The 26,782-nt window shown below is 41.0% G+C and overlaps 1 protein-coding gene across 2 annotated transcripts in view; it reads left to right on the top strand.

The window, feature by feature from the left end:
- Positions 1-26,782, top strand: part of FGD6 (FYVE, RhoGEF and PH domain containing 6) — a 73,181-nt gene continuing 46,399 nt past the window's right edge. For both annotated transcript variants that reach the window (XM_059816977.1, XM_059816976.1), the window contains exons 1-2: positions 1-67; positions 9,883-12,319. In XM_059816977.1, the coding sequence (XP_059672960.1) occupies positions 55-67; positions 9,883-12,319 (2,450 nt within the window). In that variant the 5' untranslated portion in view covers positions 1-54. The remainder of the gene's footprint in view (positions 68-9,882; positions 12,320-26,782) is intronic.

Raw genomic sequence — 26,782 nt, 5'->3', positions numbered from 1 at the left:
GGGGCCGTGGCGTAAGGGAAGAGGGGGAGGACGGCGCGGCGCGCGGGGAGCACCATGAGCTCCGCCGGTGAGTGCCCGGGGAAAGTTTGGGGAGCGGCGGTCCCCTTCCGCCCGCCCGGCGGGCGGGCAGTCTGCATGCACCCGCGGCCGGAGAGCTTCGCCTCACCCCGTGGCGGCCGGCGGGGCCCGGCGCCGCGGGGAGGGGGGGAATGAGGGAGGTGCGCCGCGGCCGCCCCGCGGTGCCACCGCGGGACGGGAGCCGGAGCCGCAGCCGCCGCCGCGCTCCTTGTCCCGGCAGCCCCGGGGGAGGCGCGGGGGGGCGGGCTGGGGTCGCCTGCTGCGGGGAGCGAGCGGAGCGGGGGGCGCGGCCTCGCGCCCCGCTGCCGCCCGGGGGGGCAGCCCTTCCCCGGGGTCCGCTGCGGGCGCCCCGCTCCCCCCGTGGCACGTTTGGCCTCGGGGCTGCGCGGACACGTCCTGTCCCGGCGGCCGCGGCGCTGCGCGGAGCTGAGCCGCGCTCTCCGCTCACCTGCCGGCGTGCGGCTCTGGCCGCTCTCGCGTGTCCGGGGGAGAGACTTCGTGTCCGGCGGCGGAGCGGGTCGCGTCGCCTGGGGCTGAGCTGGCGGGGGGTGAGACCTGCCGAGAGCCTCCGCCGGGGGCCGGCTTTTCTGGCAGGAGGGCCAGCTCCGGGGTTTGGGTTATGGCTCCGTCTGACTTCGCGGAGCTGCGAAAGTTTGTCAGCGGCCAAGCTTCGGCCTTGCGTCAAGGGTGTACCTGCCTTGACCAGCTGGGAGAGGCTGGAGCCCTCGCGCAGGGGCAGGGACACTGGAGAGCGTTCCCTTCTGGCCTTGCCAGCTGCTGGTTTGAACTGACCTACTTCAGCGCTTTCCTTACCTTTCCTCCCCGCTTTGTTGACCGCTGCCAATTTTACGGCTAAAAGAGCTGCAAGGCGATTTGTTTGTTTGTTTAAAACGAGAGTGCCCCGTGTTCAAGGGAGTTGCTCGTATTTTTTGTTTGGCTGCACGGCAGTGTGCTGTTGGTACTTTTGTCCACCCATCTGTTACATTAGTGGATTCCTTTCTTCGTCTGCTTGAAGGTGGGAATAGGAGTCGTTTCTGCGTTGAAAAGATGTCATGTGTAAGTTACAATGTATTGGTGGAAACACAAGTAATTACAGTGTAAACCTGAAGCAGCCAAGTGCTTCCTGTAAGGATTTAGGGTGGAGGGTGCTCTAAAGAAAAAGTGATACACAGACATCAAGAAAAAACATCAACCTAATTCTCAGTGTTTTCCTCTCAAATATGTCAAATTGTTATCAAGTCCAGTGTTAATTAAGTTATCTGGGCTCTCTTAGTTAGTTAATATTTACTGGAAAAGAAAAAGCTATTTAATGCATCTTTCTGCTCCACTTACTGTATTTCCACTTTTAATACATATGATAGAACTGATTTTGTTTTGATCTGGAAAAACATGTAATAAAGCGGGATATCGTCCCTACTTAATAGCTGCATTGTATGTTCACGTTGTTTAGTAGTGCTGCTGGTAGTACAATTCACCCCTGCTCTTTTACGAGTTAAACAGCTCTGCAAGTAAAAGATGTGTGTTAGGGGATGCTCAAGAGCTTAGAGCTGGGCTGTTAAAATAAAATTTGATATGGTACTAAGTTGCAGAAAGTTGGATAGATTTTCAGGACTGAACAGTGATTTTGGGACTTCTAGAGCTGAGGTTGTGTGACCGAGTCTATTGTTTTAGTTTATGTTGTGATGGTGTTTGAAGGGGTTCTGGTGGACAAAGTCACTGAGAAGGCAAAAGAGAAAGGGATGCTGAGGAACATCAGTAAGAAGAAAGCGGGACAGTTTCATGGAAAATGTGAATTTTAGTGAGGGATTTGAAGGGGGAGGCGTAGAGAGAGTCCTGGCGGGCAGGAAGAGGGAAGCTGAGGGGTATGTGAAGGCTATTGAAGAGGGGATGAAGAATATTTTGTGTGTGATGGATTATGTGAGGATAAAAAAATGTATGGGGAACAGGTGAAAGAGGATCAGAGATTCATGATCCTGCTGACAGTTTCATGACAACTTCTGGCATTTCAGTGAAGGACCTCATAGGCAGGGCATGAAGAGACTGAGGACTGCCAGAAGATGGTTCTGAAGGTTTAACATCCTCTTTGTATTGCTGCAGAATTTAGTTCCTGAAATATATAGACATGCTTTATAAAGCTATTGCTCAAATAAAAACTTACCAGTTCCTATATTTTAATTGCAGTCCTGTGATCTATAGGACCTATTTCCTACATTGACATTATTTAGAACGTGAATTCAGTTATTACTCTGGTTTGTGCTACGTAAGCTACCTTTCTGACAACTGATTGGTAATACAGCTTTTCAGTAAAAATATTATCCTGTGTGAAGGCTTTAGATGGAATCTGAAATGCCTAGAAATCCTTCTGCTCTTCCTTCAGTTTAACGTGAAGGGCTTGAGTGTCTCTCTCTTGTGTCTTCTTTTAACGTACCTTTAGAACAAAGCAACCTGGTACAGCATCATCAGTATTGACTTAATATTTTTAAGTAGGATTTTCAGGTATGAGTGACTTCACCTTGATATGCAGGACTGTCTGAAAGAGATACTGTGCTACTTGGGGGAGCTATGGTAGGGAGGGAAATACCAAACACAGCTTCTGTCCATGGACAGAAGTTGCGAAAGGTTCGACATTGATAACCCAGCCTTAACTCCACTCCAGCTTGCCTTTTGCCTTTGCAGTGCATTTTCAGTTTATTGCTATATATCTTTTCTAGTTCCTCTACAGAATTGTTTCATTTAAAACTCAGTCCAGAGCTGGATGTAATTCAGTGATAAGTGAAGCAGTTATAGCTGTTGATTACATAGATGAAGATATACACGTAAATCTGGACTCATTAGAACTAAGGAGCCATAGCACTTACTTAAAATACTTCTAGATGATTTAAAAATTACCTTATTGTAGTGATCAACCTGTATGTTGGTTTCAGCCTTTGCTTATAGCTATTCTCTCATTGCTTTCTCACATACTGCATATTCTTTATATACGATGCTGATGAATGCGCATTTACTCATTTTCTGCCTCGAACTATTGTGCTGTCTTCAAGTATGTGCTTTGCCTTTAAAAGGGAAAAACAAAACCTCAGAGTTTTGACTTTGACACTTAATATTTCTTGCTGAAGAAACAGTCCTTATATGTGAATCTATACAGCTTATTTAATGTGGGCAGAATGTATAGCTGAGATTTGAAATCTGATTTGACAACAGCAATGAGAAATATGTAGTGTATTTTAATGTCAAAAATGTAATTCAAAGGGAAAAAAAACATAGCAGGAACAGAATAAACAAAATCAACATGACTTTTCCAATCAAACTTCATTGCTTTCAAGGATTGAAAAAATGAGGCCTACAGGGTTTAATGTCCCTTTAACCCACTAATATGTCAAGTCTTATTAGAGTTACTCAGCTCTATCTCCACACGCAATCTTAAAAGGTTGTTTATTCATCTCTTGTCCTTACTCTAAAGTTATCCCCAACTTTCCTGTTTTATTTCAACAAGTCATTGAACAACCTGAGGTTTTGAAATTAATGTTTTCCTTTTGCAGTTTATTTAGGATGTTTTCTAAAACTGTAGTGGCTTGGAAACCATCATTTTCCCTTGTATTTTAAAAACTACATGTGTTATCTTCCAGGATGTCATGACTCATTCCTTTTTTTGTTTCCTTTTGAGCATTGTGGCACCTGAGAAAATCAGAGCCTCTGCATCATGAGGAAATAAATTAATGATCTCGGAATACTTTTCTGAGGTGTTTACCAAATGAAACTTTCATTCTGTAACTGAAAGCAAAGCAGTTGAACTGAAAAGCCTTGTTGTGAGTCATTAAAACTTAAGTTGCTGGAGAATGGGAGTTTTAAAATACTTTGTGTTTCTCTGTGTATTAATGTATTAATGGCCATCACAATGAACATATCCCAAACATATAGCAATAATTATCTCCCTCCCTACATACTCTTTAAAAGCTGGATTGGCTTTCTTGTTTTGCGTCTATAAGTTGTAGTGTTTTATGCCAAAAGTAGTCCCAGGAACAGTAAATTGGCTGTTGGAGTGAGCTCCTCCTTCACGTAAGAAAGAATAGTGCATTGATCCCTTGGTAGATACCTTCTGAGCATTGTATTATTATCATATATAGCCTACAGATGTGATTTCCTAACTCTGAGAATACAGCATGCGTATGTAAACAAGGTGCCATGAGAAAGCCAATATGCACATTTACAGTAGGCCACCTGCTAAGCGGTAACTGTTTCAAGCCCTTTCCTTTTCTCTTCCTAGTACATGTGAAATAGATATGTGAAGTAGTATGTGAAATAGTTTATTCCTTTTCACCTAAGAGGTGAAATCTATCTTGTACACTTTGCGGTGAGATAAGAGTTATACATATGGTCAGCTACTTAGAATAGCTGATTTGTTAAATTCACACCTTGGCTTCCCCCATAGTAACTGGGCTGTGTACCCAAACCTTGAGTTTAGGTCCAGCTGCTGTCAACATCGTATGTCACGCTGATTAATTGTTTTACCATCTTCCTACAGATTTGTGGTTCAAAAAGGATATTGCTTTAGGGTGGATTGCAGTGTCTTGGCATGGGGTTACTTCTTGGGTAACTAGAGGCCAGTCCTGTAGAGGACCCTGGACGCCAGGAGAGAGGCCTCTGTTCATGTGGAGTGTTGCAAGGGAAGGCATATCAAGTTATGTCTGCATGATGGATGGTGTTGCCAAAGAGATGAGCTATTAGAATTTTGTATTTTCTGGATAGACTTTTAGTTTGGTTTGTAAAGGAGGATTGGGGTGATCAATCATAGATCACAAATCTGTTTCCTTGCAGCCAGAACCATTTCTCCCTATTTCTTGGACAGATGCAGGTGAACATAACTTGTTCTTTCTCTTTTGCTGTTCCCAAGTGTAGGAGCTGTTAACAGAATCTCAGAAGCATGGGCATAAATGCAACCTGGGAAAATAATGTTCCTTTAGCAATAGTAGGGTTTATAGCAGAAGAGGTAGTGCTATTTGAATTTTCCGCCCCCCCCCTCAGTTCAACTTCATATATCTTCTTTCCCCCTATTCCTGCATATAAATACTGGGTGAGCAAGATAACAAGAGGTGGAACTTTGAGAAGGAGATCCGAAGCTGTGTAATAACAGTGCTTAAGACTGCTCTGTCTTATTGTCTTTCCTTGCTCATTCATGATGTTGCATAGGAGAAGACACATGAGCATTTTAAAGCGAGTTCCTCAAATGCTGACTCCTATCATCTGAAGAATAGAAATGGATGCTTTAAGGCCAAAATATTGAGAGTTCAAGTTGTTCCAGGGTGTTCTCATCCTCTGCTAAAACAATTGGAAGGTAGGACAGGAATGCGTGCTAATCAAACAATACTGAGCGTTGGTCGCAGAGGAGCTCAGCACTATGAGAATGGGTGTTGCTTTTCCCTCAGCACGCTGGAGGACATAATTCACCAGAGGGACAAATGTCTTGTTCTCTGTGCTGTGACCTGAAGTTGGACAAAGAGCATATGCATTGACCTGCACAGTTGGTGCTAATGGCTATTTATTGTTAGAAAAAGTAATGCTCTTTTTAAGCTACTTGGGCATTGGGAGTGTTGATATTTTTAACCATTGGGGTTTTTTCTTCAGCACTGAACATGGTGTTGAGTGTTTCTAGATGAGCAGTAGATTTCCTGTTGGTGATGGCAGCTTTGTTAGTCACTTTATTTATGGATTTCTTCCTTTGCCTAGTCAAGCAAGTCAGAGGACATCTCTGGCTGCTTCTCTGACTCCTAACTATTTAATCCACTTAAGCAAATAAAACTTTGTGTTTCTGCTCCTACCTTTGGGTTTATTACTGGTATTGCAGGATGCTAATTTGGATGCAGGGATCTTCTCTGAGAAATGGGGTAAGACTGATTGGAGCGAGTGGGGGAAATCAGAGGTTTTTCTTTTCTAATCCCCTTGAGTAGGGCAAGCCAGAGAATTTAATGTCTAGTCCAAAATTTCCTCTGTAGCTTCTACACATCTCAGCAAGTGAGTTTAGGTTGACCATAAGTGCTGGTGACTCCACCAGAACCCTAGGTGTGACGTTCCTGTAGTTAGTTAATTATCCTTGGGGTTTAATGATAGTTTTAAAGCCTTGTTTCTAATTTGAACTTGTCAAACTTCAGTGGTCAGTTATGGCATCTCATTGTGTCTATTTTTTTCCTGATTAAGGAGCCACCTGTTATCAAAAATCTTTCACATATGCATAAGTATATATACTATCACCATCTCACTTCTTAAATTCTTGGTTAAATTAAGTGGAATGAGCTTTCTTGGGATTTGAGACATGATTTCTAGACTTTGCATACTTCTGTAGTTATTTCTTGAATTCATCCTATGTTTTCATCTAAGAATGCCAGAAGGTGACATAGCATGTCACTAACAGTCTGGAAGGTGTTGTGTACAGAAATATTTTCAGCTCACTTCATCTTCTTATATTTATCTCCTTGTAATTTGGAGGGTTATTTACCACCTTAGCTGCAGACCTGGATGGAGCTCATATAAAATAACTGTCTATAATGATTTCCAAATTCTCTTCAGTTTCTACTCTCCTAAGCATAACCAACCATCTCTGTTCTTAGGTGAACAGCTCCATATGGCACCAGGAAAAAGCCCGTTGTCCAAACAGCTCACCACTCCATGAATTTGTTGTATAATGTTTCCTTGATTATATTTATTGGTTTTCACCAAAGAGGCTTGCTTTTGCTTGTCATTTAACAAAAAGTCATTCTCATATAATTTCCAGTCATTGCTTACACCTTTATATGTAACAGTTGCCCCCTACTTAGTTTTCTTTCTTTTCAGGATGGGAAATTGTCCCTTTTAAAGCACTGTGTTATGTACAACTGTTTTGGATTCACACACAGTGAACTAAATTAGTTCATAATCAACTGAACTTCAATTCTCAATTTCTAATCAAAATCTAGTATGCTTTTACCCTTGCCTAGCTGCTGTGATTTTTTTCTAAGAAGTTCATCACTTGTATTTTTCAGAAACTTAAAAGATATTTTGTTGAGGAAAACTATTGGTATGCATTCCTTTCCTGAAGTCTTTCCTCTCACGTCATACTTATGTTTGAAAGGGCGCCTCATCACATTCCTTTGAGTGAGCTGTCTACTGCAGATCTGTATTGATACCGAGACTGTAATGTGCCTGTTAATACATTGACCCATATCTACTCTAGATGAAATGAACAATGGCTTTAAAGGAGATAGTGGTGTCTTTATTATACCACACAACTCGCCAGTCTCTTCTATCTGTCTATCCCAATGCTTTTTAACATTGAAGTAATTTGAAAAGTTCTAGTAGGCTTCAAAAATCATATTGAGTCCCACTTGTTATCAGAAGTGAATTTTTCTGGCTCTGTTCGTTATCCAGGTTTTCACTATTGGCATATAAACAACTGGTTTGTTTTCTTTGCATCTGTTTACATTTTCATGTTTTGGTTTTGAATCTTATATTCAGGTAATGGTCTCATATCATACCTTCCGAGTGACCTCCCTAATGAATACTAGTTGAAAGCCCTGCAGAGTAATCTAGTTTGATTGCTATTCAAAACATTAGGCAGTCCCACTGCAGAGAGAGAAACTTCCAAGGTTTACGGACTTCAATTTGTGGAGTGGGACACATAATCCACAGGGTATCACTTACCTAGCCAGTGTTTAATCTTCTGTGTCTTCTGCAATCTGTTTCTCTCATTTGGGCACCAGGAAGGGTTCCCAAGCAGACTGTCTCTCTCCTGGTTTCAGGGAGCTTTAATATCTTAATAAATATAACTGAACATGGCCCAGGTCTACTACTGCGTTGTGTTCTGTGACGAACTGGGCACCCCTTCCTCAGTTTTTACTGTAGGAAACAGACTCTTTTATTGCTATCGCTTCATTCTCCAGCTGAACAGGCAGTTGCCTTGTCTGAAAGTGAGTGTACAACTCTTTTGCTCTTCAGGATCAGTGGTTGCCCATCCAAAGGGTTAAATTTTTTTTCCTAGCAAACTATTGACTCTTCACTGTGTGGGAAACCTCTGTCTTTGGACAGGAAGCAGAAGGTGATACGGCCTTTGCTGGTAGTTGGGTCACTCTTGGCTGTCATCAGTGGCTATAGGGAGTTGTGCCTTTTGAAAGAAATTCTGTGTCCCCTCTTGCAAAATGTCTCAAAAATTATCTCTGCCATCAGGTTTACCTCTTTGCTAATATAACTGCAGCAAGGGCAGCTATTCTAAGTGTAAGTGGAGTCAGTCTGGGTACCATTTAATGATTCATGTCCTAGAAAAACATGGTTTTCCTGTTTCTATAGTAGAGACATTGTTTCTGGCTGTCTGCTTAGAGCAGTAGCTTAGTGTTTGGGAAATGCTTGCAACTGAGGGCATCTGCCTTTTTTTTTTTAACCATCTAGATTTCTTTCAAACAACAAAAAAAAAAATCCAAAACAGAAAAAAACCCAAGCCTGAAACTTTGTTCTCGTATTTCTAGGCTAGAGATTAGGATATAGTTGCACATCTATAATAATAACAGTGATAAAAAACAACCAAACACCAAACCCGGAGTTCAAAGGGAATAATAAAACAATGGCTCACCCAATCTTTCTGCATGCGAAACATTAATCAGCATGTTTTCTTGTGAGTTTTATTTAACATGTGTATGAGTTCCTGAAAGTATACCAAAATATTGTTCCAATCAAAGGTAATAAATACCGAGGTGGTACATAAAAAAACAGAATGAGAAATTTGTTTACTTTATAAGTCAGTTTTCATATGTCAAAAATCACTCCAAGCACTTAGAAATCTGAAATTATTCCAGCATATGAAAATAAATTGGTCATAAATGATCTCCTGGAATATTAAAATGTTTCAGGCATACCTTAAAAAAAAACCCCACAAAAAAACCCCCAAAAAACCCAAACCACCAAACCACAAAACAAACACACACACACACACACCCCAAACGACCCAAAAACAACAACAGGATCAAAACTCCATAATTTCCAAGTTCCTCATGTGCTCCTTTTCCTGCCATGCACTCTCCCCAGGGTTTGTCATCTTGTGCCGTCAAGTGGGTCGTAAGTCATAGCAGTGGTGACTGTTTCTAGGTCAGACAGTAATGTGTTTTTATAAGATGCACAGAAATAGTATTTTACTTCTACAGTAGGAAAGTACTGATTTGCTATAAATTACTGCATTAACTTCACACCACAGACTCATTTCACTGAACTGATGGTAGTGATATGCCAGTTTCACAGCTGGTATGGTAATCCATCTCAATATTATTTGAAAAGAAAGGGAAAGGGGAATTTTAGGTTATACATTTCCAGAGGTGTTAGGGGAAGGAACTGAACTGTTTTGGTAGTTACCCTAGCTGTTCTGTTGTCTTTGTGGCTTAGTATACACGAGGCACTTCGCATATCTGCACCATTTTAAAAAGGTGTTATAATAGCTCAAACTGCAAAACCAGGCTAATCTGCTCTGGTTTTATTAGCATCATACTTCAGCATCTGAGCAAGGACATGCACTTTCATAAGGTTAAACTGTTTTTAACGAACAATTCACCCTTGAAGACTTTTCCTACTGCTCCTTGACTGTGCCTGTTAAAAAGAAGAAAGGCAACTAGTGAAAATGTGGTGGTAGGGAAGGGAGGGGTGCTTTTAAGAGAAAAATGTATGCATATACACACTGAGATCCTGTAGATAGTCTGATTTAGATGTTACAAAACCTCTAATAATACTGCAGTGCAGGTGAAGTTGTTCTGTGGGGTGATGGTGACTAAAGTATATGTTTTCTATTCTTCCTAGAAATTAAGAAGCCACCGGTGGCCCCCAAACCAAAATTTGTGGTAGGACACAAGGCGACGCCTCCACCTGTTGCACCGAAGCCCGACATTGTACTTTCTGGTGTTATACAAGCAGCAAGGAAAACCAAGCCAGCAATTGCACCGAAACCAAAGGTTCTCAAGAGCTCATCCGTTCCGGAAGTTCAACCTCCATTGTCTACAAGAAAAAGCACAAAAAGCTTTGAGGAGCACAGGGGAGATTCTTCTCAAACGCTAGACCACTTGAACTATAAAAATGAAGCCTCAGAAGGGAGTACTGATAACACAGCATATATTCTACCAATGTCCTCTTGCAAATTTGAATGCCTTCATAAGCTTGGAAGTGGGGAGAACACCTGTAAAACTCAGATAATTTTTAAGCACTTTGAAAAGCTTGAGAACATAAAAGTCGTTGAAAAAAACACACTAGCTCTGGGGGATAGTCACGGTGAAAAACTGGCAAATAGAAATCAGGTGGTTTTGAAAGCCAGCATTTTGGAAGAGAAACTTAAGGACGTTCTAACTCACAGTGTGTTTCCTAACAGCAGTCCTGTGAGGCACAGGTATGCAGACAAACTTGACAAAGGGGATGGCAGCAGTTCCAAGAACAACGCTAAAATAGAGTTTATGGAACTTGTACAGTCTTCGCCGTCTTCTGAGGTAGCTAAAGGGAAGCAACAAAATACTGACCATAAGCTCATTGCTGGTGAGTTTCAGATGTCTGAAATTTGTCCTAGTTTGACTGAAAATAACCACAGTTGCTCTTGCCCGTTAGACCAGGAAATCCTGGAAAATGAAAATCCAAGTAGCAATAGTACATTTTCAGGTGAAATGGGTATGAAAGCAGATGCTGATAAAACCTCCTCTGAAACATCTTCAGTCCTAAGCTCAAAAGTGCTTCCTATCCCTAAACCCAGAAAGCCACGTGCTGCATGTCTAGTCCGTCAGGATGGCATAGACACCACAGGAGAAGGAACAAAGGAACCATCTAATTCAGAGAAAGATTCCTTTGGACTTGTGGAACAAAGCTTTAAAAAGCCAGCAAAAATTAATATCCTTGGTCAAAGTGTTTGTTATAACAATAATATAGAAGTGCTTCATCCTGAAAAATGTGAGATAACTCAAAGCAATGCAGACAAAATGCATCAGGTGAAGGAACCTGCTACGGAAGAGTCAACTTCACAAAATCTTTTGCCTCATTTGTCACACAAAACTTCTGATCTGGTGAAAAGCGTTGAATGTTCTTTAGATGCATACCGTAACTTAGTTAACTCCATGGATGAGATGATGGATGATACCAGTATGCTAGACACTGTGGACAAAAGGACTAACTTTGTCAGGTGTGATACTTTGTCCATGAGTTTGCCAAAGCAACTCAAATTAACTAGCAGTCATCACTCATCTGCTTCTAATAGCCTTCATGTTTCCCCACAAAAATTGGAAGATAAAGAAGCTAAAATAAACGATGAAAGTTCTCCAAAAATTGTTCCTAAGAAACCACAGAGGCACAGCCTACCAGCTGCTGGCCTGCTGAAAAAAGCTGCATCAGCAGAGCTTGTGGAGAAAAGTTCTTACACCTCCAGCGAGGACAAATCGGACAGCATTCTGGAAGGATCTCGCTTCACGTGTCCACCAGCCAAGGATCAAGGCGTGCTGTCATCCTGTGACATACCCAGACGTTCTTCTGAGAAACCCATCTGGAAGTTACCTCATCCTATTCTTCCATTTTCAGGAAATTCTGAATCATTAAAAACTGCTAACATTGCTACCAGCTTCAGCTACTTGACTGTTGTGACAAAGCCTAGGGCCAAATCTCTCTCTTCTGTGGACATGGAAAGGACAGACAAGCCTTGCAAAGACCATCAGAAGAAAAATAGCTTGAAAAAGTTTCTCAACATGAAACTGTCGGTTTGCTTAATGAAAAGCGACTTTCAAAAATTTCTGTCTAAAGGCAGCCAGTCAATGGATAGTGCTATTGCCAGCCTTTCCACCAGCGATGAGTATGGAAGTGGTAGCAACCGGAGTATAGCATCCGTAGGCAGTGAAAGGAAAGCTAAATCTGCCAAGGCGCATTCTGTAGAAATTAGTCCGGCATTACAGAAGAAGAGGCAGAGAAACAGAAGTCAACCTGAGATGCGAAGTAACCAAAGGCTGGAGTCTTTAGATGGGCATGTACTTTTGGGAGACAATTTGTCACAAACGCCTTTGAATTCTGTAATCGGCACTTGTGCTCCAGAGTACGAGAACGTGCGTCACTATGAGGAAATACCCGAGTATGAGAACTTGCCTTTTGCTATGGGTGCTGGAAGAAATCTCTGTTTCGAACGGCAGAACTCCAGCAGTGTGGAAGACCAGAGCCCTGACTTCTATGAGGTTGAGGAGCCTTGTGAAGCTACAAACAGACATTTGAGACTTGGCAGGTAAAATAAAGAGAAAAGGGAAGTTAAACAGCTCCATTGCAATTCTGTTGGTTGTAAACATGTTTAGATGGTGACTTAAGAGGCTGTACCCCTTTCGTTAAATGTCAGTAGGACAGTCATTGCTGTATATCTTTATATGCTTTTGCTGTTTTGAAAACTGTTAGCACTTGGTAAAGAGACAAGAGGAAAAGTAAGCTAGTTATTCCTCATATATGATAAAAATTTGGGAAACTAACGTGCTTTTCAAAATTTAAAGCAAATCAGATACAGTCATGTATTTGTATCCAAGAATACGTAAATGGGGAGGAACGAACCTTACCACAGTCGCAGGATGAACTTGAGTAAGTGTCCATAGAGTCCATAGTTGCTAGGTTTGTAGGGGGAATGAATATATATTTAGATCAGCTGACAGAGCTGGGAAAAGCAGGCAAGCTTTTGAGTATGCATTCTTCACCAGATCTTGAAAGCTTTTCGGGTATAACAAAAGATATTGCCTCTCCCTGAATATAGCAAGCCTTCTGTATTTCCCTGTGCTCCCAGATGCAATAAGGTAGTAGTAGTGCAGGAGTGTGTGACTCATGCAGAGTATTACTGAAAGACAGGGTTTGGTGACTCTGCAGGTTGCTGCTGTGTTTCATTGTCTCGGGAGGTGGTGGAGACAGATAATATCAGCAGATTCAAAAAGGGATTGGACCGATTCACAGATACGTCCAAAACAGACACATGATGGAATGGGCAGGAGAAGATCTTTTAATGTCTGTAATACTGTGATTGTGGTTGCTGGGAAGAGGAATGGGCCACAGAGGGTGGCCAGGCTTGTATGTTCTTCGTATATAGCATCGCTTACTGTGTCTGTCAGAGTGCGGTAACAGGTGAAGCATTGTTTTGACCCAGGACAGTATTATTTAACTTCTTAACTTCAGCTAATCAGTTGGTCTTACAGACCCTCAAGATTTATCTCAAACCAGCAATAAGGACTGGAATGAAACATGCAGCCTGTATATTTCATAGTCCTCAGCAAACTTCTTCCCACTGTTGAGAGTATATGCATATTGACAAGAATAAATGAGCTAGCTAGATAGTCACATTTAACTTCATTTTTCACTGAGAGTTACTAAGCTTCATTTTATTTTGGATGTGTGTTTAGCAAATGCATGCTCCAAAGAATCTGAGAGCTGGCTGTTCTTTAGGGGAGCATGTCCTGTTATACAGGAGGAGACAAATATTTTAAGTGGCATCCTGTGTAAATAATTGTTTGTAGAGGTGATATCCTCAATATTGGACTGTTTGATGAAAAGCATGAAGCCTTATCATGGGAAGTAGGATTTCTGGTTATGGGCTTGGTATTGGTATATTTATTGATGTGGTTGTTGAGTATTTTTCTTGTTGTTTGTAGGGTGTTACTTGGTTTTGTCTTGGCATAGTTTAAGTTCCTGACTGAGTGTATGCTTTTTGTTTAAATCTAATCTTTGGGTATCTTTCTGGGGGCTTGACCATGCTCTCTTAGTATTCCCTTGAATTGGTTTACCTAAGAAGGGTGAGACCAAACTTAAATAAGGATATATTTTATGTGTTTATGTGATCTATTTTGGTTTGTGTTGTGGTTCTGGGTGAGGTGAATGTATGTCTGCTTCAGGAAAAGAAAAGGACTGTTTTGCTATATGAAGTATGGTAGACATGAGACTGCAGTTGCTCCTTGAGTGAAATTCTGTAGTTTTCTTACCTGGCTGAGTGTGAGAGGTTTGTAGTTATTCCTTCTCCACACAAACCTTCCCCAGTACCAATGGTGTTTTAAGGGTTTAAATGATCTCTTGCACCCTAGCATATCTGCAGCTGTAGCTGCTCCCTAAGCTGGATTTTCTTGACATAACTGGGTTTGTGTTGTGTTTTTCTTTCAAAAGCACGCCATAGAAAACCATATCCAGAACCCTTTATCTAAGTCTTTATTTTAAACTAGATGACATAGTCAGAAACTACCTTAGGAAACAATGCATGCAGTTACTTCAGTAGATCTCAGGGGACAAAGAAATCCCTAGGAGAAAAAGGGACACAATGGGGCAGTGGTCTCCTGACCTGGATCAGCTGCTCCTGGAAGAGCAGGTACAGGTACTCATTTTGGCTCTGGCTTGGGAGGTGTAAGGGTCCTTACCAGGAAGGAGCCAGGCAGGCAGGCAGCTGTTCCAGTTTTCCCATCCGTCGTTATCTCAAATCCTTTGAAGCTTCTTTATCAATGTCATCTTACCTTTTCTGCATAGTTCTTTGAGTCTCTTATAATTTCCTGGGCCAGGTGGTATTATAAAACCGGTTAGAGAAACAGTGCTGATGTTATTGAAATAATTACTGTTCGCGTTTTCCCCAGCCTGTCAGAACACGCACTTAGCTCTTTTTCATAGATCATGGCACATAAAAATCCTGTAATGCACTGCTAATGGGGATCCCAAAGCAAATTATGTTATGATTAAAGTCAATGTACAAATGAGATTGTTCTTCTGAGAAATTCACAGGCTGATTGCCTACACTTCTAGTCATAATAGCATATATGCAATATATTAAGTCTGAATGCCAGGCTTGCCATTACCAGAAGAGTTTGGTGGTGTCTTTACCCCATGTTGCATTTCTTTCTGGAGGAAGAAATAAAATTTTCATAATGTACCCAGTGCTTTGGTGGTTACTGAGAAATTTCCTCCCAATCCCCTCTGGTAAAACCAGTATGCTTTAATAGGGAATGGTAATAGCTTCTGACACTCTTATCCTAAATTCACCTGTCTTGCTAAAATCAGATACTTTTTGTTTGCTTGGGCCTTCCCACGGGGATTTAAATGCAAATGGCAGGCCTGGGTAATTAATGGTGGGCTATCAGTTGTCACTTACCACTTGATTTTTGAGTTATTTGATGTCACCCTCCCTTCTATTGAAGGTGGGTTTGCCTTTGAAAGGAAGAGAACCAGGGTCCTGATACAGTGTGTGAATCACTGAGGTGAGACAGATGCTGCTGATGGGAGACTGATGGGTTTTGCTTGTTTTAAGTAGTTCAGGGGAATATTCTCAGTAAAGAAAGTAATGACAATACATTGGGAGCAGATGATCAATGTTTTGGTTCCACTATTGAAAAAATAAATCTCTTGAAACAGTTTTAAAGGATTGTTTGTTTTGTCCTAGTCTACCTGTTTGACTACCAATTTAAAATAGATAATGAAGGTGAATGTGTTATTATGAGGACTCTGTAAACAAAGTCAGTGAAGAATAGATGCTGTGGGATAGAAAATGTACTGTTAAATGTAAAAGAAGTTTTAAATATCATTACCCACTTGCAGATAACAACCCCGAAAGCAGCTCTTTGGGTTTGTTTTTTTGAGAAATGAATGGTTCAGGCCTGAAAAGTGAGGTGAAAAGTCAGTGCTGCTGGTACCGCCACAGTTCATTTTAATGTTGTCAGAGACCAGTGGTTGAAATGGCTGTGTTTTGAAGTAACACCATTTTTTTAAAACCTCCTAATGATGTATGCATTGGTTATCCTCTTTTTAATGACAAACCTTTATTCGGAGGAGGACAGCAAAATCGTCCTTAAAACCAAAAGTAAAATTTGTCCAGTAATCTAAAGATGCAAAGGAACAATGAACATGCCTTGGAACACCTGTCATGCTGCAGAAAACAGAAACTTAAACTTTTCTGGATCTTGTGGGCTTCCTTTTGGTATTTCTTAGGTTCTCTAGGCAAGAGAATTCTTAGGCAGTATTCTCTCTTGACGAGAGAATGGTACTTCAGGTTGAGTGAGTCTGCTCCTTCACCAATCAGGGAATAGCATACTGTGTTTACTGGCTGCTTTTGACTGTTTCTTCAAGATGTTGCAAATGTACATGACTGCTAATTGATTCTGATGAAATTTATAGCTGTGTCATTGTGTTTCCAGCTAGGATTTTTCTTTGAAAAGGGCTGGGGGGTAGTGCCATGTGACAACGATCCTTTGCGCTTTTAATGTTGGCTTAATTAAATACTGCTTCCTATTTTCCTCACCCCTGCTGATGTAGAATAATCCATTGTTTTTACAGAAATGAACATTTCAATGCAAAATGTAAGTTTAGTTTTCCGGACTAAATTCTGCTTTGGTGACTGAGTCCCCCGAGGTCAATTTTGAGTGTCCATGAAAGCCTTCCTGGAATATTGAATTTAGTAATGAAATCTGTGTGATTAAGCACTTTGCTTTGATACATATTCCTCTTTGATGTACTGAACTTTGTTAGGGTTGAGACATGCTTCTGATGAGCAGTATTGCACCAGATAAATGTGATGTCATTTAGGGACTGGCTATGTTAGGGAAGGATATTTTTTTTGCAATTGCAAAAGTCCCATTGAAAAACTTTTCAAGAGAAACATTAAATTCATAAAATACTACAGGGTCTAAATAGTATTTAAAAACTGTTTTCAAACATTTAGGCTGAGATTTGAATGCACAAAATACAATTTTAGGTATTGAAGGTGTTATATGTTAAAAACCACATTTTTTTTGTACTGAACTTTACTGAAGGATATAATTTCCTGGTAAGTAGAGGCCAGGTATGTAGATTTTTTTTTTTTTTTTTTTTGTTATTTCATCTGCTTCTTAAAGGTGATAATGGATTAGTTTCTGATCTGAAGAAGGCAGGTTCCTTTTCCTCCATCAGCTCTCCAGTCTTGTCCTGTCTTACAAGCTTCCCCTGTGCTTCTAGCCGGCTTCTGCCACCCTTAGTTGTACGTTAAATTCTTTCTCTGCAATTGTACCTCAGGTTTTAATGGAATAGCTTTGATAATGTGCTATTCAGGTTTCCTATCAGGCTTCATTATCTTCGGTCATGTGTTACCCCTGGCTTTCTTCTTCTATTCTGTTTCCTTGAGCCTGCTTTTTTCTTTTCCCCTCCCTACCTCGCTTTCTCACGTACATGTTATGCAGCTGGTAGGCGTCTGCCAACTCCAAGGGCTTGTCTGTAAAGAGTGAGTCAGATGGCTCCGATCTCCGCTTCCCGTCCCCCACGAGGCTGAATACAAAGCCTATCTGGCAGTCCCAGCTCTGGTGCTCAGGAGCAGGGAATGGACAAAGCAATTCTTGCCTGCCAGACATAAGGAATGTGCTGTCTTGCTGACTTCTCACGTTTTGCTATTTCATGGACTGTGAGGTGTCTAATCAGGGTCCAAATCAGTAAGAAATTGAAATATTGTTAGCACTGTTGCTTGGGAATATTGATGTTCTGACATAAGGACTTTGGGAAGGAACTGGGTGCGTGCCGATGGTAGGACCCTCATCCAGGGGCTGTACGCCGCTCCCGGAGCTCCTTCTCTTTCTCAAGGGTTAGTCAAATCACTGACCTTGGGGCTGGAATTATTCTGTCTATTTTGCAGTGTCGAGTTAATTAGTTTATACTACTAGGGTAGCATGTGAAACTACATGAAAGACTTGCAGTGAATTTTTTTGCTCAGGAAAGTATATGGGGTGTTCTGGAGTTTTTTTTCTTTCCTTGCAAGAATCTTTATGCAAGTCAGTGTCTCCATGGTCTGCTTTTCTAGTAAGAGAAGGAGTTTTCCTTAGTACTGGGGTGGCTTTCGGTTGCACAGCTTTATAGTTTAGTCTGCTATACAATGTGAATCCTTTTTTCTTTTTTTTCTTTTGAATCAGAATAAATAGGAGCTTTCTTGTGTTAAAAGAATATTGACACATTCTCATCCAAACATGTTTGAGATGTGCTGATTTCATCTGTTTTGATGTTGGGAAAGATTCTGAGGTCTGATGTGCTCCCTCTCCAGTGAGGGAGAAGAAGTTGAAGAACTGCATTTTTCCGATACCAAGTCCATTATTCTAGTATACGGTCCAGTCTTGAAAGGTTTGAAAGGTCTTATGAAATGAAAACAATTGTGAAGACCTTTAAGATTGTCATGAAAGAGTATTTTTGTCTTCTGAGTGGCTTTGGTGTTTCTTTCATCCCTCTTTTCAAGGGCTGCCTGTTGATTTTGGTAAAAGAGCGAGCTGGGTGAAGGAAGTTGACGTGGACACAGCACACAGAGAAACTCTGACAGGGTTGGAAGTGCAATAATGAAAGACTTCTAATTTATCGGATGGTATTACAAGTGCTACATAAAAACAGATGTGCTTTAAGTTCTTGATGTTATCTTTTTATCGAGTGTAGTTGGGGCTGGCCGTGTTTGTGAGTATGAGAGGGAGCAAGCTGGCAGTGGCCGTGGTGATGAGGCACCCAGCTGCTGGGGTGCGCTGCCCGGCTGCTGGGTCAATCCCTCTGCTGCTCTCCAAAAGTTTTGGTGGTTACTTTTGTCACCGTCTTGCACAGTCTAGAAAATTATGGCACGTTAACCTTGGAGCATGTGCAGTCCATATGCATTACAAGAGCCATTCTGAGCATAAATGCGACGATGTTCGCTATGAACCAAACGGTAAACTGCGCTGTCCTTCGTTTACCACCAAAGAAGGTCTCGCTGCAGATGGCAAAAATGCCCTAACTGCGCTATTCCCATCAATACAATACAAGGATGTCCTTGTCCTTCCTCCTAGTGACGTCGCCTCAGCTCGGCGTGTCGGCTGTCGCCTTCAGACTGAAGGGCAGCTTAGGGTGATGTGGAGGAGCCTGAAGTAAGCAAAGCAGTGCATTAAAACCTTGCGTCCTTTAGCCTGCATCCTAACCCCTCTGTTTATGGATGACAGGAACTCGGGTGTCACGCACTTTCTTGAATTAATCTCCACCACGTTATCTTTTTCTTTCCTCTTTTATCCCACGTTTGTTTTTATCCTAATTCCGGCATTCTTTATATGTATTTCCTTTTCCTTAAGATGGGGGAAGCTAACTGAATGTTGCATGTTTGTCACCTGATGTTGGCCTTTCTCCCCCGCCTCCAACACGCGCGCTCTGTCTCCGGTTGCCAACTGTGGTATAAATTGCAGGTTAACAAAATGTAGCTCCAGAAAGTATCTCAGATGTAGAATGGAGAGTCAAATGTGACATGAGAATTGATGAAAGACCCATTTATATGCTCAACAACAGCCTTTTCCTGTGGGTTATTTTCAGCGTTGCCTCAGGAAATGTGTTTGTGAAGCTCTGTAGTACTCTGGTTTGTATGGTGGTATTTTAACTGCAGCAAGGTCTAATGTAATTGTATATGTAAAACAGTAAGGGGTTTTTGGGCATAAAATAAACATTGGAAAAGAAAGCAATCAAAATATTAACTTCATTTTTTATTTAAATGCTAACAGTGATATTAATATGCCTCATTTACCCAACAAGTATATTTGATCCAGTTAAAGATGTTGTAATGAATAGACTTGCAAAACTATGCAGCTGTGTTGTTTCAATGCGCTAGACAAAACTTAGGTTAAGGAATGCAAGTTTTATCTTAGATGCTAGAATCCAAGAAGTTTCTTTTAAAATTATTACGTTTACACAAGTTTTAATTTTTCCTTAAAATATCTTTGTGCTTATGAAAAATTGCTCCACTCAAACAGAAGTGGCCTAAAAAAATCTCTAAGATGCACTTAAATAAATAAAAGGAGTTTTGATAAAAACTGCTATTTTGATAGCTACAACCTGAGACTTACGGCTCAGTGATTTCAACTGCGTAGAGTTCAGTTGAGTTTTCTGTTTTGTTTATTTTCCCCCCAGTGGTGTTCCTGGGGATCGGATGTTCTGTATTGATTTTGAGATGAGCTGAGAAGTTTAGAAAAGATGTCTAAATCCCATTCTTCTTCTAATCTGTGCAAAAGAATAGAGGATGAGAGAGTACAAGTCCAATCTTGCAAACAGCTCAATTATTCTTTACAGCTAGTGAGTGGTGGTTTCAACCAAACTATTTCAACCTCTGTTTTTCAGCAGACTACCCAGGAAGCTGCGTCAGCTCTCGTGCATGCAGACAGTTGTGTGTTTAAGAGTTAAGTCACTCCATGTTTATTTTAAATCTAAGTGACTACCTTTTGAGTACTCTGCTACTTAGCTTTTTTTTGTCATCTTCTAGGTATCTGACATGTAAAAAATGGAGTGCAGTAGGTTGTGCGTTATTTCTAAATTGAATGAGCAACTTTTTGAAGAGAGGTATTACAGTCCTGATTTCAGGGATAAAGTCACCAAAAAAAGGCATAAAAATAATGATCAGTCAATACAGAAGATACTTAGGGCCTTGCATTAACTTTGATTTTAGTGGAGCTGAAGTAGTTGGACTGTCATGGTAGCTCTGGCAAGGTAAAGTCAATTTTGTTTGAAATGGGTATTAATAGCAGATTTGGTTCTCACTTGGTCTAAGTTTTCCCTTTACTATTTGATGCATTTCGTTTGAGATTTTTGTCACGTTTTTGTTACAGTTTTCTAGAAGTCTATTTATTCAGTGTGTGCTGGAGTTGTCTTGGTGGGGATTTTTTAATGTGACTGGAAAATAAAGTGTTATTTTTCTTCTGATCCTGCTGTCCTTTCCCAATAAACTTTTCCCCACTAGGGTCTGTTTTGTGAATTGAGAGAAGTTAGAATAGCAGGTCCTGATTGTAAATGAGCACCACATTTTGGTGGTCCTGTTTTATATTGTTTGTTTTCACTTCCATGCCAGGAGTTTTTTCCAAAAATCTTGGCTGGGAGCATTGTTGATGTGCAGCTCTCCCTGTGAAGTAGGGCTGGAAACGAGACTTAACAAGGTAAGGCAATAAGCTGTAAATTCTGCAAAGACCTCCTGCTTTACCTACCCTGGGAGGCAGGTAATGCCTCACAGCTTTGGGTGGAGATGGGAAGAAGCGATGCAGTGACTCTTTCCCCTGTACGAGTCTCCAGGCAAGGGTTTAAATCCCTGGGTTTTGCCACAGTGCTTCACTTCCCAGTACCAATGCTCGGGACTGTCCCCTGGTACCCTCTTGGATTATATTCTGCTGCATTGGCGTAATCTCCTTTTGGCAGTTCGTCGGGGGCCGCCCCAGCAGAGGCAGGGCGATGCGACCGTCCCTCCTGCTTGCCACCATGGCAGCGGTGCCCTGCTGCTCGAGAGCTGAACGGGCCCGCTGTGGGCAGTCAGTTTTCTCGAAGACGTTTAAAACTGAGACCTCTCTTTTTTAAATGTGGGTTTTCTATGGCAAGCGTGGAAACATCTGACTCATGCGTGTGTGTTTATGTTGAACTTTCCAAGGAATTGAGGAATTGTCAACAAATGGTCTCACTGAAGACCGCTCCTGTGAGCATGGAAGGCTGCCTGCGGCGAGAGCGGTCCTTGGGCGCCTCTGGCCACCAGAGCTCGTGTTTTCAAATTGCAGCTAAATATGGAGATAATCTGAGAGCTGTTTGCACCTCTTTTAAACTGTGCTTTTTAAAATCGTGCAACGATGTATGCATGCAACTGTACTGATCAGAGTATGCCTGAAGTAGGGTGACTGGCAGAATGGATTGCTTAAAAAAAAAGGTACAAAATTTATTAAGTGTGAAACACGTATGACAAATGCCTTGCTTATTTTTGCTTAGAATAAGAGTCAGATTTTTTTTTCCCCCTTCTTGTTTAGGAAAGAAGTGCGTGCTGGCTTGGCCTGAGGATAACAAATGCTAAACTAGATGCTGCTGGCTGCAAATGCTGGGATAACTTGGTTCCAGCAAGTCAGGTGTTGCAGTTTGCAACGTGCTCTGCCAAGTATAGAAGGAGCTGCCAGTGGCATGATCTAACAGGCTAAATGTGGTGGCAGCTCTCGGCAGTGTTTGCGATATCCTCCTTGCCCAGAAAACCCAGGTGTGAGCAGGGAGCGCCAGAGGGACAAAGAGGGTAGTTTTTGGTGTTTCTTTTGGCAGGAGCAAACTCCGGCATTCCCACCTGGCCTCTCTCTGCAGCCAGCCCTTTGCCTGGGAGGCAGCAGACAGCTTTCGAAGTACAAGTGTCTCTGAACCAAAATCCATTTTAAATAGATTGTCTTGAGCTTCTCTTTTGACAGTGTATCAGGGTCACCAGGGATCCTGACTTCATATAAAATATGCAGATGCTTATGCATGCATACACTACATATGATATTGCTTAACAATAATTCTGTGTGAATTCTTGAAGTCTTTAAATTGCAATTTGAAAAAGTAACCTGATGTGCACAAAACATTTTTCAATTGGAGTTGCTTGGCTGGATGTAGGTTGTTTCTATTTTCTAGCTGTGATTCTTGAGGAGTGTTTATGTTTGTAATTGTATCCTTAAAGTTTCCTAACTAGCCCAGAGAGAATATAGCACAACAGTTAAAAGTGATGCAAATAATCATGGATTAATTGGTCTAGTTTGTTTGCCTTTTGGTTTGTGGTGCTTTTTTTTAAAGACTGTCATAGAGGTCTGTGTCATTCCTCAGCCCTGTCACCTACAGAAGGATAGCTTGCAAAAGGAACTAACGAATCTCACAGGCATGATCTATTCAGGTGGTCTTAAAAATATAAATAAAAGGGAGATCAAGATTAACTGCCTGTCATGTGCCTTAGCATCAGACCAATGAAAACTCCTGGTCTGTTGTCTTTTTTGTTGTTATTAGTCCTAATAATATGAAGAACTTACGAAAATCATGGAGTTGTCACCACAGAACAAATGGCGTAACTTTAACGCTATTGTGTAAAATCCTATTTGAGCAGACACCTTGCGATCTCACTCTCTCGCTGTGAAAAAACACCATTTTGGGCAGAGAAGTTGAAGCCCAAGCAGCTTGGCTGCAATAAGGCAACCAATCCCCAGTGCTGGCAGCCAAGCCAGCACTGCGAGAGCTGCAGCGGTAGCCACCAGCCTTTCTCACACTGTCCACTACACCTGGAGAGGAGAGACGTGATCTGAGCTTCAGCTCTTTCCATCTGTGTGTCTGTCATGAAACCAGAGAGGTGACTAATGCTGTAGGAATAACTCAGATAAGTAAGCCACCTGGTCCAGGCTGCATTTCATCCTCATTTGCTGCTTAATGGTCCGGTATGCCTGAAGGAGAAATGCAAAGCAGGGGGACATGAAGAGGACAATGAGGGAGGGAATTTTTTAGCTCTAATGATAGACAGTCACTGTTGTTCAGAGAATCTGAAGTTTAAATGATGAGGTGAGTATGATGGGTTAGGGTCCAGGTGCATCTGGAGTGATACTAAGTTCATCTTTATGATTTCCAGGTGGGTTTGCAAAAGGAAAAAATATTGCGCTGTCTTAAATAAAAAATACTAAATTAAAGCAAAAGGAAGCTCACTGAACAAAATTAAGCAATTATTAACCAAGCAGTAATTTCACTTTTGCTTTGGCTTTCCAAGAGCATTTTCTGTTGTCTCGAACACCCAAATTAGATAATTTGTTTTGGGATCTTAACTTGATTTCTGTATTTACAGCCCTTTGTTCTACCTCAAAAGACAGATTTTGAATTTAGATAGAACCTAACAGAAAAGATGCCATAGAACATTTTTTCTTATTTTTCCTTTAAGTCTTTTACCCTTGGGGTTTTCCAGAAGTGTACAAATAGGATCAATTGAGGGAATCAGTCAGTGAGGCTTGCTTCCTTACCTACAGTTACTACAAGTATGAGCTACTATGAAAAAAATGTAACAGCCTTATCAGCTGTGAGCTTTTAGGTCTTAAGGCATGTTCAGCTGCTTTTTTTTTAATTATTGAAATTGATCGCGGGGTCTGCTGATACTAAAAACTGAAAATGGATGAACAGCAATAGTAATTGTTGCCTCTCTGGAAGAAAGTGAGATGCAAGCAGCTGTGAAAGGATGGTAAAATGCTGTAACAACACAAAAAGGATTTGAGATGAAATATTATAGTAAGGTATGCTTATTAGCTCTCTGATATTTTGGTGTGTATTTTTTAGTTGAGTAGGAACTTTAGTTTGTGTAATTTTGCTTGTATGTTGAAGGCTTTCTTTTAAAAATAAACAAACAAACAAAAACACCCCCAAAAACCTGCAACAAAGTACTGGAGGAAGAGACAGAAGAAGGATAAAGATGCTGGGACACTCCTACAAAAAACAGAGTACAATGGACACTCCTTTTAAAAATAATGAGAAGATGAGAAAAGCAGAATTTAGCAGAGCGTTTTGTGCAAGGTTCTGTTAATTCAGCATTCCTACATATTTTTGATTACTTACTGAAAGTAGAAAAAACATCTAAAAATCATGAAGACCACAAGGAAATGTGTGTAAAGCAGCAGCCTGGATGAATCTGTTTTAACAAATACTTTGGAGCTGTGGAAACGTGCTTTTTAGTAGTTATGATGATGCTAACACATGAAGTAATTCCAGTATCCTCTAAAATACTTAATGTTGAGGCATTCCACGGCAGAGAATCTCTCTGAAGCATCTCAGTCAAGCTTAAAATGCTAATTGCTTTCTAAATGAATTGGGAACTGAGACTGAAATGTTAATTGTGACTTCAGGCTATAGTGTCCTATGCAGTGTCTAAATCACCAGTGCCTGAAAGTGAAGCCTCAGGCTTATTTGAAGCTTCTATAATAATACAAGTAAGCTAGTCTGAACTAGGCAGTAAGAGATTTATATGCTGATTAGGATTTATTTTTCTGGCTGTAATAGCTTGATGGCAGTTCTTAAGTTTTGACAGTTTATCTTGCTGTACGCCTGACTAGGACTGTCATGTTTTGTTTCATTAATATTTTACTATCGCATTAGGAAAATACAGCACAATGTGTATGCTTCATCCCATAAACTGCTCATTCCAAGGCAAACTAATGATCCCTTCATTTTACGTGTCAAATAAAAAAGCCCCACATCTATATTTAGGTAACTTGCTCACAAGATACGGCAAGATATTCTTACTCAGTGGGCAGCACGGTGAGTTGGCAGTGATGGTGTTTCACATGACTGATAATGCAGAAGTTTCTCTTGGTAGTGCTGTGGGTAGGACAAAGAATCGTGATGAAGAGGGAACAAGATAAAGATAGTTCACAGTATCCCCAAAATACCTATCAGAAGAGCTGCTTAAAAATAACCACTACTGCATGCCTGTGGTATTTTGGAAAAGAGGGATTGATATGTGGTAGAAAAGATTCGGTTTATTTAAAGATTCATTGCTATTTCTAAACTCATTTAAAGGCTACAAGGGATTTCACTTTGTCCACAGAAAACTTCAAGAGAACTATGTATGCACTTATGTTATAGATGACTTCAGAGGTAAAAGTACAGAAAGAGTAATCAGCAAATACAAGACTGCTTTCTGTTTCGACAGAAAAGACGTAGTATTTATGACGAAGGGTTAAGGCATAGGGTACAAGGAGAGTCACGCGTTTTCCAGCACATAAAGGCAGATTAACACAGTGACTTTGTCACCATCTTCTCTGAAGAAGTGGACACAACCACAGATACCACTGGGAGTGCATCTACCCATGGCTACAGTATTGCATCCTATCCCTGAACTGGTGGCCTGTTTGATTCTGGAAAGTGGCTGGGTGTGAACTGACTTTTGATCATTAATCATCCAATCATCCACTGTGGCTTTTCTTTTTAAAAAAACAAAGAAAGAAGAAAAAAAAAGCACTGAAAAAACCTCAACAAAATGTATCAGATGGAAGAATCTGAGGGCTGTGTTAGGCTGTGAGCTGAGCAAGTACAGCATAAAGACATATAGGGATTACTCTGAGGTGCTTTGACTGGTGGGGCAGATACTGTAGACAAGATTTGGTAGATGGTTCTCTCAGCTCTCGTAGTTTCCTTTACAGGAGTAGTAGGTGCATATGGACCACGAAGGCAAGAAAAGGAGCTTACTGCTTAAATGTTGTTATGATTCTCAGGAAGAAAAAAATGTGTGCAGTGAGTGGCTGTCATCTGTGGATGCTTAGTAAATATACTAAATCATCAGTAGTTAAAAAGTTTTAGTAGTTTTTTAACTGAAACTTCGTATTAGATAAGCTGATTAATTGTTCGTTTAGAAAATTCTTCACCCAACACAGGCCAGCTAGTTTGATCTTCATCTACCAGTGGTGACAGAGATATGTTTGCACAAGCAGAATACAGCCTCACCTAGAAATATGCTTGTTTCTGACTTCAAAAAGGGCGGGGTTCCTAAAATTTTATGTGTTAGCACAGTTGCCCTGAAACATTTCAATGAAAAATGATAGCAAAATCGGGGAACAGCATCCTGTAGAATGTGCTTAGCCAAAAGGACTCAGATTTCACAAGTGTGGAAATAATGTTTTCTTGGTGGGAAGGAATCCTAGTTAAAGGAAATTAAAGCAGCAATTAAAACAACTGTTAAGGATAGGAAAAAGGACAATACAATGTCTGTTAACAAACTTTGATGTTGAGGAATAAGAGACTAAAAAGTGAATTCCAGTGTGGTTCGAGATAAAGGCCTCAATAAATTTTGCAATGAAAAAAAATAATCCCAGATCAGATGTAGATTCAGTGACAGGTGTGCATGCTAGAACTATAAATAATATAGTAAAGGAAGGATTAGCAGTAGTTATTTCTGTTGCAGGTTTCGAAAAAAGCAGGGGGATATATCTACCTCGTAATGCTACAGATGAAA

Source organism: Gavia stellata, chromosome 4 (genome assembly GCF_030936135.1).
Source record: "Gavia stellata isolate bGavSte3 chromosome 4, bGavSte3.hap2, whole genome shotgun sequence".
NCBI lineage: Eukaryota > Metazoa > Chordata > Aves > Gaviiformes > Gaviidae > Gavia > Gavia stellata.
The sequence above is the reverse complement of the archived record's forward strand: the minus strand, read 5'-3'. Positions and strand labels throughout refer to the sequence as shown.